At 41.3% G+C, this 12,097-nt stretch overlaps 2 protein-coding genes across 2 annotated transcripts; both read left to right on the forward strand.

Annotated features, from left to right (window-relative positions):
- The first annotated feature begins 1,266 nt into the window (after window positions 1–1,266).
- Window positions 1,267–2,417, forward strand: ferd3l (Fer3 like bHLH transcription factor). Its single transcript, XM_011480819.3, has one exon. It carries the CDS (start codon window positions 1,681–1,683, stop codon window positions 2,074–2,076), a length of 396 nt encoding a protein of 131 aa, XP_011479121.1. The 5' UTR covers window positions 1,267–1,680; the 3' UTR covers window positions 2,077–2,417.
- A 1,072-nt stretch (window positions 2,418–3,489) lies between these two features.
- Window positions 3,490–4,992, forward strand: twist1 (twist family bHLH transcription factor 1). Its single transcript, XM_004073819.4, has 2 exons — window positions 3,490–4,226; window positions 4,527–4,992. Exon 1 carries the CDS (start codon window positions 3,637–3,639, stop codon window positions 4,192–4,194), a length of 558 nt encoding a protein of 185 aa, XP_004073867.1. The 5' UTR covers window positions 3,490–3,636; the 3' UTR covers window positions 4,195–4,226; window positions 4,527–4,992.
- Window positions 4,993–12,097: the final 7,105 nt, after the last annotated feature.

The raw sequence follows: 12,097 nt of genomic DNA on the forward strand, positions 1-12,097 counted from the left end.
GTGCTTTCTCAGGGTTACCGTGACAACCATCAGAATGTCTCATCATGTTTATCTGGCCGCCAGAAAATTAGGAGAGAAAGAAAGATGAGACTGGTGGAGAACATGTTACACTTGCAAAAAGTGAAACACGTGTTCAACCTACTGTTTGTATGGAAAAAACAGTAAACGTGATCAATCAAACAGGAGTACAACCAGTGAGCTTCTGAAAACCTGAGAGAAGAGCAGTGTTGGAATGGGGAATATGAGACGGATGCAAAAGGGATGACTAATTAATGCAAAATCATAAAAAATATAAAACATAAAGAAAACATAAATGAATGTCTTGGTTTGTGTATCTGTGCCTATTCCTGCGCGTTTGGTGCTTCATTTTTTGGGAAAGCCTCTGTTTTTTACAATTTGAAAACAACTTTTCATGTAGTAGTTTTCTGTTGCTTGAAAATTGTTTTATAAATAAAGTTTCATGGGTCTTTTTTATCAGACCAGTATGAATAATTTCCCTTTCAAGTAATCAATTAAGCATAATATAGAGGTGGGATTATATCATTTAGTTTTCTCACATTCCTTCTCAAGCAATTAGTTAAACCTTTTTTGACAAACTTCACATTTATTGGAGTATTTCAGTGTGTCTTGTACTGTTTGTAAATTACAAATGTGTCTATTTATGATGAAGAGTGACTACAATGGCTTTATTTACCTGTATATGTGGATGTATAATATATGCATGTGCATCTTCTTTTATCATTGTAATTTTTTATTTTTCCAATCAAATCACGACTATTTATCTGAAGTTTTTATATGTTGGTATGTATCGTTGCTCTTTGTTAGTGTTTTTTAATTTTAAAAAAAGGAAAAAATCTAATTATTTTTATTTCTGAATATGTAAATAAACGTCAAATCTTGTTTTTTTACTTGTATCTCTTTTTTCTCTCACACTAAATTAAACTGCTATCATGTTACTTCAGATAACCTGGAATTTGGAGAAAATGCAGTTTCCTGTAACCACTTTCCCATTTCTGGATTGTAATGATCAAGCACTAAAGCTTGGTTACACTACTGGCTTTCTCAGCAGTTTCTCCAAATGTGGACATTGGCTTGCCATGGGAACGGATCGCTATTTGCTTTGATTTGCAACAGAAAAGCCACTGGTGTGTAGTGACTGTTAGAGAATGTTCTGTTTGGTCTTCTTCTGGCCAGTTTAAGTGTTAAAAGTGTCATTATTTAGCCTCTGAGGCCTGGAGGAAAGTGCAAACAAGGCTATATGACCTTCTGTCAAGAGCCTCCCTTCTTCAGAAGCTCATTAAGGGCATCCAGGAGGAAAGAGCATCAATTGGCCGGACCCTCCAGCATTCGCCGGGCCTTTTTAAACCAGTCTAAACCCACTTATAGATTGGAGTAATGGCAGAAAATAACTCAATTTTTTCAGAGGACACATGAAAGATGTGGTGCTGTGAGGTGGTGTTGGTGACTTATTAAAACAGCAGGGAAAAAACGGAACTTTCCTGCTGTTTTGGACTTGAGCCAACCAGGATCTCACCCTGCAGTGTGCTGACTGGATTTAAGGAAAGTTGGATGAACCTGGGGAGTTCTGTTTGGAATAACTTGGTGAACCGTTTTGGATCAGCCTGAATCTTTGAGTCTGTGTTTGCTCCACAGCTGCTTCTCTGTAGCCGCAAAGGCTTCATGGAGATCCAGGGCTCTTTGGAGGACTCCACCTTGTTACAGTTTGTCAGTGACATAAACCTGGTGGATTTAGATTTAGAACTAAACGAGCTGAATGAAGCTGCAGCCTGTACCCAGACTGGGACCCGCGCTGCGCATCATCTTACGGACCCACCAAGATGCTTCAGCCGAGTCAGCCAAGGAAAGTCCAGACGGAGGAGGATCATCACTGTGGTCCAGCGGCAGGCGGCAAACGTGCGGGAAAGAAGGCGGATGTTCAGCCTGAACGAGGCCTTCGACGAGCTGAGGAGGAAGGTTCCCACGTTTGCGTATGAAAAGAGACTTTCGCGTATCGAGACTCTGCGCTTGGCCATCGTCTACATCTCCTTCATGACAGACTTGCTGGAAAACACCTGAGTGTTTTCTTTCACATCTTCGTGGGACAAAACCAGCTGTTGGGTCGATCAGAAACAGAACAGACATTTATCGAGGAGCAGATTCGCCGCGTTTGGATGACTTGACGTTACGCATGTTTACTTAAAGCCCAAAAGGCATTTAATTCAACAATACAAGGGTAGCGATCTCTTTAGTTAACACAGAACCACAACTACTTAACATTAAGTTAGCTTTTTTTCTGTTGTAGAAAATATGTTGAAATCAAGAAGTAAGATCATCAAGTTTTTACTTGTTTTCTCGGATTAACCAAATCCATGAAGTGCTAGCCCTTCAGCTTTATTTTGTGCCTGAAATAAATAAACTTCAAATACCGCTATTGTGATTGTGTGACTTGGATTTCATAACGAACTTTCCCAGATTTGATTAATATATGTATATATAAATATAAATAAAATGCTTCTATAACCGAAGCCAGATGCGTCTCAGCACCTCGGAGAGCTGCCAGCTGCTCACCTCACCTGTTCTGCCTTTGACTGAACAGGTGAGAAACTGAGACCCAAAAAAAGAGAGAAAGAGGATTTTTCACATAGATTTTCCATTGTTATTCAACGACATAATTAACTGCTCTGAAATATATTGCCTTTGAAAATCCGTATATATCAATGTAAAACAATATAAACTGAAAGCAACGCTTATGGGGAAAACGTGGGGTTGTCGGCCCAAAAAGCTCCTCCTCTCATCATTTCAAACGCTTCCTTCCGTTCACTTGTGAAATTTTCGCGCTCATCTCTGACACATAGCCCTTCATAAAAAAATGAGCTACCCTCATTCTTTCAAGTTCAGCCCATGTCTTGTTTGTGAACCATCCTCCAGCCATGTCTAGGCTTTCAGCGACCCTGCTGTGCGCTCGGATCCGCCCAGACTCAGCCTCCTTTGAACCTGAGCCGCCGTGCCGAGACCCCCACGGGGAGTTCACACCGTTTACCTCAACCCGGTGCTGGTAAATTGAAAATAAACACCTTGGTTTGCTTATACGAGGTGGGACGTCCTGCTGGTACATCATCACCACCATCTCTGCTCCCATTTCAACTGCAGGTCTAAACGCAAAAAAAAAAAAAAATTGAAAAAGCAAATAAAGGTAAAAAAAAAAAAACAACACTTAGTAAACTTTACTAAAACGTAACTATAACACTTTACATTTACAGTGCAATGTCAAATTAGTTTTTAAAGGAATTGAATTTTTAGAAAGGCAAAGATATTTGCAAATTTTTCATGACCATTTTTAACGCTGCCCTCTTTAAAAAAAAAAGATTAAAGCTGGCAATAAAACCAGAAGCAGTAGGCGCAAAAGTGGGCTATTAAGTTACATACCCCTCATCCAATCAGAGCCCTCCCCAAAATCCTCCTGCCCGCACCCCAGTATAAGAGCTCGGGTCATCCCAGTCTGGCAGACAGCTCTTCCTCTCTGTTGCGTACAAAATATTCAAAGTCAACACTTAAATGCAGGCCACCAAACATCTCTACTTGTTGATGCTCTAACCGTATCTTCGGATCAGGGGTCTAACGGATCACAGAAAGGCAATGCGGGAAGAGAACTCCCCCCCGATGGACAGCGCTGGCAACAGCGAGGAGGAGACCGAGCGTCAGCTGCCGCGCAGGGGCGCACGGAAAAGGCGGATAGCGCGGCGGAGCGCCGATGAAGACGACGAGGCAGATATGGAGAGTAGTACCTGTCCGGGGAAGAAAAAGTGCAGGAAAAGTTGTGAGGAAGGGGGTGGGAGCGCGGGTAGCGGCAGCGAGGCCAGCAGCAGCAGCAGCAGCCCAGCGCGTTCTTTCGACGACCTGCAGACGCAGCGCGTCATGGCCAATATCCGCGAGCGGCAACGGACGCAGTCGCTCAACGAGGCGTTTACGTCTCTGCGGAAGATCATTCCAACTCTCCCATCGGACAAACTCAGCAAGATCCAGACATTGAAGCTCGCCGCGCGCTACATCGACTTTCTGTACCAAGTTTTACAGAGTGATGAGCTGGACGCGCGGGGGACCAGCTGCAGCTACGTGGCGCACGAGCGCCTGAGTTACGCGTTCTCTGTCTGGAGAATGGGGGGCGCGTGGTCCTTGTCTACTTCATCCCACTAACTGGATCATCCTGCTGGAGAAGTGACAGCAGGGTAAGCACAGATGTGATAACAACACACGCGCATTTTACGCACCATCCAAAACACCATTTGTGTTGGTGGCAGCACCTGGCTGGTGCCCCTATCACTTTCTTTTCTATTTGCCACAAGATCCGCAATCAAAGTAAAATATTTCCCATCAGCAATGGATTCGTTTTCTACTGTTTGTTGCTAATTATTATTTGAGATGAAGACATTTGTCTTCTAAAGAGCACCCTTTAAATGAACTGACAAAAGTGTCAGCCTATAAGATTTGTGCCCTTAATGAAAATATAAAAACATGTATTTTTACAGATTTTGCTGACTGGACAGCCAGAGGACAAGGCAGCCCTTCAAAAAGGTCAAGATTAGGCCCACTCGGCCATTGTGCTTCAAGGTTCAGAGGACAGAGACCTTTTCCTAATTCCCTTTGCATGGACCGTGATGTTTACAAGGGAGCACTTAAGAAGTGAGGTGAAGGACATGACTGAACCAAAACCACTGCGACTATGAATGTTGTAAAACCAAAAAAACAAGCTCTGGCAAAGTGCTCTGTCTTGAAAAATGAGAGTGAAACGACAATCCATTCCACATTCCCTGTGACAGTATTTCACCGAAATGAAGTATTTTGTATTTATTTTTCTGTACAGTTATGAAACTTTTTTCCTTTCTCTGAAATAAAAGCTATTTATTTTTTTGGGAAATACATCTAAATGGAAAGCAATTTTGTGTGTTGCGTAAATTTGTAATGTGATGATTAAAAAAAGGAAACATCTTCATCTTCATGACCTCCCAATGAATAAATAGTGTCAGCTACTTGACTTTCAGCTAAACAATGGTTATAAATGTTATATATACCTTGTATTCCATCTAATAGAATTTGCTCTGGTTGTCTCAGTACTTTTTTGGGAGTTTGTTTTGTTGGCAAATCCCCAGTTAACTAAACCAGAGAGGAGGGGGCAAAAGAAAACATTTCATACCACTGGCTTATTCTGTGGTGATTTCATGAGCTCATGGATCTGGGAAAGCCATAATTAGCTGGTGGTCTGTTTGAACATGGTGAATTTCAAGCTGTAGGAGGCATGCACGATATTCCCAGATGTCTTCTAAGACAAAGGTCACCACTGCAGTCACCTGCAGGTGCTATACCAGCTAGATCTCAGAAGTTTTGACAGAGAAATGGTGGGGGTCATACACCAAATTGAATGGAGCATGTCATGCCATAAACCAAAATTTAACCCTATGACACCTGAATTTATTTCCACTTGTGTTTTTGTGTGGATGCTTAATTGAGGTAACTTTGGAGCAAAAGTGGTTTGATGCACACTTGTATCCCTAAGCATAAGGGGGTTAAATATTTTTTTATATTTATAATATCCCTTTTTGTTGAAACAGGAGTTAAAAACTGCTGAAAGGGGGAGTTCAAAAATACATGAAAGGCTTCTGGCTTTGTTACAAAAAAATAATTCCACTGCAGCATGGAGTGGGGTAAATAACATAATTCCTTAAATAGAGATCATTTCTGTCTATGGAAATTCACTGTAAATCTAAAAAAGTACATGCATTTATTACATTAAAAAGTGAGTAAAGTCATTAATAATTTGATACATCCGTCTTTCACAAACAATGAAGTTTACATAAGATTAACCTGGAGTGCTGCAATATTAGAACAGTCAGAGATGAAAGACTCTGCAGGGAGCCTCATACCCTACTCTGGGGTTGTTAGGAGATGATTATTGAAGAATTATGGTGTTTTTGCATCACGGGTTGCGTGCGGAAGGTAAAGCCATCAGCTCTGACCCTGAAGCCCCCACTGGCCAGGGGGAATCGATTCCCACCCTTAGATCACCGTAACCGTGTTATCTTAAACTTGAGGGTGTTGCTCTGACACGCAGGAATGTCACCTTTGAGGCTTCAAAACACACACACAAACACATATAGGTTATACACACACAGAAGGAGATTTCTCACGCCTATGAAATGGGGAAAAATACATTCCACACAGGAGGAAGGAGAGAGGAACGAAGGCTCCTGCAACCAAACTCCTGCCACCCCCTTTGATGTCTGAAAGTAGTGGGATGACCACTTGTTATCAGTACGAAGGCATCTGGCTCTACGAGTTTCAGAATTACAGAGACTTTGATGACTGCCACACAAACGCACACACATGCACACGAATTCATCAATTATGCTTTGCAGTCCCTTAATTTATCTAAATTAACAGTAAAGAAGTGCGTGCGTCTTAAAGAACCACTTCAATAAAAACTGGGTTTTTGGTGTTTTTAGCATGTTCTTCTGGTCTTTTTCTAGTCATGGAGGACCTGTATAAAAACGTAAGTTTAAAATTGCATTTGTGAGTACTTCTTTTTTCAAATTGTTGTGAATCAGGAGCAGACAACAATGCTGTTTGAAAAAGAGTTTATTTGAAATTTTTATGTAGCTTCACTCCATTCTGCTGCATCCACTTGTAGACAATCCATCTTCATTTAATTTGTTCAAAACGATACGGCAGGAAAGCTCCAATGTTGCTCGCCATTTTTGTTGCACAGGTAATGTTAGGATGGGGGTATAAGGAAATTTAAAAGGCCTTAATCAAAATTCAAATTTTTTAAACCTTTAAGCTCTGCCAGCACTGCCCAAGGACTAACACACACACCCACTTTCTCTGCTGAGCTAGCAGTGATCGGCTAGAAAGCTTTCATTTTACATGTAAAAAATTCACATACATCTTTGCATGAGTTTGGATGTTTTTGTGGGAGAGACGCAGACACCCTGCAGAGGCCGACTCTAGTTGACGTTGTGGGTACCATAACTATTCGGGCTGCAACAACCGTTCAGGGTCCTTCGAATAGTGCTGACGTCACATTATGTGATTGGCTGTACGTTGGTCCGATGATCAGATAGTGATTGGTCTGGACAAATTACTATACCATAGAAAAAGATATCATGTGGTCCGTTGTAAACAAACAGAGCTCAAACAGGGAGCAAGATTACCCTCTAAATGTGCTTTTATTGTTGTTATGATTATTATTAAGTGCATTTGCAGCCGAACGGACTACGGTCAGAACCCTTCTCCGGACCGCACACCATAACAAAGCATCTTCCCTGCCTGCGAACACGAAGCTACAAGACTCCAGCTGCTCTGATCAGAGACGTGGTTCGCTTGTGTGAAGCAGCGTGTTCATTCTAACAGCCACAGATCTTTTTACAAAGTGGGTTGTGGCAAAATCTCTCTATAAACACTACAAAGAATAATGTCAGACACAACTTAGGAGGGAAAAGAACTTTGGGTTACAAAAGGAAATGTGAAATGAAAATATGTAGAGCCCGAGCAGATCTGGACGGTACGTAGTTTGTCCAAGTGGGGTTAGCGTAGTGTGACGTTATCCTCAGTCGAAAGGACCCCAATGGTTATTGCAGGCCGAATGGTCACGGTACCTACAACGTCATGAAATGGGCGGAACCCAGAGGGAGAGAAAGGCGGAGCCTCAGAGATCCAGTCCGGGTTGGAAAATGAGCAGCAAAAATAACTCCTATTTAATAAAAAATCGTTCTTCAGTGTGCCAACGGTATACATCAGTACAGTTTACTCTGAAAGCTTAAGAAAAGCATGATATAGACCCTCTAAGCTAGCGGGAGGGCATGTAAACCATAGGTGTAAACACAGACACCCACAACTCAGAGGCAAAGTTTTATTGAACTACTGCCGCTCTGAAGAAGCGATATCTTAGGAAACAACAGTTTTTTTATTTTTTATTTTGACTAAAAACAGCATAATTATGATTAAAAGATCACTAGGAAGGCCTTTACAATAGTTCAAAAGATGATTGAGTGTGAGTTAAATAATCCATAGAGCTACGTTGATTTTTTATTTTGAAAGTTCGGCATAAGGTTCATTTGGTGATTGAAATGCTCTAACAGAAGCATACCTGTGTGTTTTTACTTCTCCCAGCAATGTGCCTCCTTCACTTCCAATCTGTGTCTGAAGTTCCTCATTATGGGGCAGCTAGCCCTGGTTTACATTAACCCTCAACACCATAAGAAGACCAGTGGGGAGAGGAAGTCAGACTGAGACAGACAAGGGGGGAGAAAAGGCTTGATTTGTAGGTCTGGTTTCCATTAGAGCTAATTATCTGTGTTTCATCTCAGTTTGTGTGTCAGTGTGTGTAAAAATGTATGTTTATATGCGCTCTTTATGTTTGATCAGAGGCTTTTACCCATCAAGTGCAACTCTTGATAATCATACCTGAAGCCAGTTAGTGAGCTCACATAAAGCCCTTCCTTTTACATGACTCTACCTCAAAGGGGAATAAAATTAATGCACTGGACTTAGAGTTTTTGAGCTTGTGAGCAGAGATCTGTCCAATTTACTTTGTTAAACAGTTTTAATGACGTGAAAACTTCTAATTTATCCGAAAGGCAAAAATAAAATGTAAACAAAATCTTTTGTTGCTTATAAAACAATGGCCTAATTCGCTAGTTTTACTTTATCCTTTAACACTGTAGATATCACTGGTGAAACCTATTTGACCATTCACACAATCAACGTGAATCAGTTAATTCGGACTCAGAGAAAAGCGGCTTTTCATAGTGGCTTTGCAGCAATATGCAACATTTTATGAACGGAAGGGGTTGCTCAACGGCATAAAGCCGCTTTTCTCTGCTTTGAATTACGTCATTGGCATAAATGTTTGAAGCGTTGTGGTGGTCGAAAGAATGTCAACACTGGATCTAAAGCTGGAGTGTAAAAGATTAGCCTTCAGTAGCTACATTTGAAGGCATCAGAGTAAGCTTTATCCTCTTAAAAAAGTAACTTTGCACCTTTTAATTTTATGTCAGCCTGGACTATGAGTCCTTAAAACACTTTTTTCATTTGTGTGAGATCATTGTCCTAGCACCTGACACAGTTTTAGCAAAACTTCAGCTGTTTGACAGACAGGCCTCACATTACCATGTTCAATATTTCATGAATTTAAAAGAGACCAAAGAGGTAGCGAGGTATTTAGTTAATGCATTAAAAAACAAGCCCCAATGATGAAACCCCCACCACCATGCTTAACAGTTTATGTATGCATGTTATGTACTATATTTTAAGCACTATATAGGGGTGCACCGGATTGTAAGGCGCACAGTCAATGTATGGTATATTTTGAACTTATGTCATATATAAGGCGCACTAAGCGAGTCAGGCATAAACCCGTCGGTAAGGCTGACTAACTAGCCCAAGCCCATCACCACCACACGTTAGCTGTATTGCCGTATTTACATTAACACCCAAGCTTGTTGTAACTCGTAAATAAAAGACTGACATTTTGACAGAGGACAGTGTACCTCTCAAAATGGTTTCAACATCTTTAAATGAGGGGCTCTGGATTATGAGGCGACCTAGGATTTTTTGGGGGGGAAAAAGGCTGTTGTGCAGAAAATACAGTATGTTGGTTGTGTCAAATATATTTGTTTGACTTTACACTAAGTCTTAATGGTGTTGAAGGAATCGACTGCAAGAGAAGTAAAAGAATTTTACTTGGTGAAATGTGGCAAACCTCGCCGTGACAAACACTACCATGTATCAAACATGATAACCAAGAGCAAAAGCAAAACCTGAACTGAAGACAACTTGTCATGGTGCCTCTGGCAGCTCTCCTCCCCCCTCCCCTCTCTGCTTAGTTCCTGATTCGACTCAGCTGTGACCATTCAACTCATCAACCACCTGCTCTTCATGAGGAGATCCAGCTCCAGCATTCTTTGCCAGTTTGTTGCCCCTGATGGGGCTTAGTCTGGTCACTTAGGTATTCTAATTCATGTATTTTTTTGCTCATGCCTAACTCCTTCTTATGCCTCGCCTTCAGGACATACAAACCACGAGTGGTCACCTGAGTCTCCTGTCTACCTGAGCCAAAGTACCTCACGGAAGTCCAAGTATCCTCCAGCCACGCCATGAGCCAATACAAACCTACAGCCACGCCATGAGCCATTACAAACCTCCAGCGACGCCACCAGCCCCGTCAAGACTTCAAGCCTCACCGGATAAATAAACCTCTATACTTGCCTCTTAAACTCACCTGTGTTTTCCTTCCGGGTTCCAGCGCCTGTGTCTGCCTCACCTAGCTTGCCATGACACAACTGAGGATTAACTGAAGACAAACCATTAACTAAAATTGAGGGTGAAGAGCAACATTTCAGGTTCAGCTTCTTTGTCATCTGAGCTCCCACGGCTGCTTCGTAACACTTTTCAATTCACTGCAGTCTGACAGCAAATCTAACAAAAGGAGAATTGGGGCAAAACAAAGGACAGCAAAGATTCTGTCTTATTAATCATTTGTTTTTACTGTCTAGATTGATCCTGTTAGCAAAGAAGATAGAAAACTGAATGCCAAATAACTTTTAGTTGAGATGGACAAATGTCATCCAATCAGTGATGTCCCAATACACTTTACTTTTCTGGTTTCTCACAGTGTTTTTCTAACATTTCCTTTTGTGTTCTGGAAATTGTTTTCTGAAATGCTTTTTTTTTCTTATTTTTTACATTTTTGTTTCTGAAATGTTTTTTCTAAAATGTAATGTAATGTTTTTTTTGTGACATTTTGTGACACTGGCAGAAAGTTGTTCTAAACTATGTCTCCCTTGATCATTTGACTTGTTGACTGCATCACAGATCAGTTTTTTTTAAGAGATGGGAACCTTTGCTGTATTGGACTAGACATTGCCACAATTATTAGTTGAGGATTTGTGCTCTAACACTAAATGCAATACCTATTGTACTTTTACTTTTTCACTTCATGTTCTTATATTTGCTTTATAGGTTTGTAGTTGTTCCTTGCACGTGTAATTTATTTCTGAACCCATGGGCCAAACGCATTCTTTTTTTTTTGTCTAGTTAATTAAAAAAATATATACCTAAATGTGTGAAAGAATAAAAGGCATCCTTCAGGACAAAGGCTATTCAAAAGCTAAAAATTCTCATTTGGTTACAACAAAGGTATTAAATCTGGCATATTAAGTATTTCTCCGCATGGCACAGATGAGATTACCTCTTTTACTGTCTCAACCTTGAGTCTCAGAACCCGTGCAGTGGGCGGGAGCCAAAGTGTACAGTCTGGTTTCTTTAGGACCCTTTCCAACTTTTCTTTAGGGAAACGGTGCACTGTACCATCTGCATAGTGGACACTTAAATACCACAAACTGGCATTTGTGAAACTAATTAGGCGACAGCTGCTTCGTTGTAAAAAGCTTTGTGTTTCACCTTTGCACCACACCTATTCACATGGCACTCGTTCCACTGACCACTACCTCACACGGCGACACGGAGGCTGGGAAGAAACGCTGTGTTGGGAAATTCGCAGCACAGCAGGATGGAGAAGGGGGTTTTAGGGGCCCAATGGACACACTGTGAAAATGGGCCTTGGGATAAACTGGCAACTGGTCAAGTAGGGGTGGGGGGTGTCACCCCTACTCGCCTCGCAGTTTTTTGGATAAGCTTTAATGATACGCAAGTGAATGGAATAAGTGAGTTTATGTAAGATTTTCAGATAGATGAATAGTTTCATTTTAATTGTAATTCTTTGCATTCTGTTCTGGAAACACAGTCATTGAACAGAATTAATAATGAGGGCATTGTTGTCATGATGATAAAGGTTTGGTGACAGGGGAAGTCAAAAGAGCTTCCTTGTTGGCTCAACGGCCAACTGACATAATGAACCTTCCTTTGCTTCCATCCCCTTAGGTCAGTGCCAGCATTGCCCATAGGTTTTGACCTGTGACCACTTCAGACTGACCTTCTCCGCGGAAACCTGCGACCCTCAGCTGGACCACGAGCCGCCACTCTCAATTCTATTAAACAGCCCCATTCAGTCCACTAAGCTGTATTTACAGAGCATAAAAGAAGA

Source organism: Oryzias latipes, chromosome 11 (genome assembly GCF_002234675.1).
Source record: "Oryzias latipes chromosome 11, ASM223467v1".
In the NCBI taxonomy this organism is placed as follows: domain Eukaryota; kingdom Metazoa; phylum Chordata; class Actinopteri; order Beloniformes; family Adrianichthyidae; genus Oryzias; species Oryzias latipes.

Coding starts and splice junctions, on each gene's coding strand:
- ferd3l (XM_011480819.3), top strand. CDS start 1,681: ATGGAGATCCAGGGCTCTTTGGAGGACTCCACCTTGTTACAGTTTGTC.
- twist1 (XM_004073819.4), top strand. CDS start 3,637: ATGCGGGAAGAGAACTCCCCCCCGATGGACAGCGCTGGCAACAGCGAG.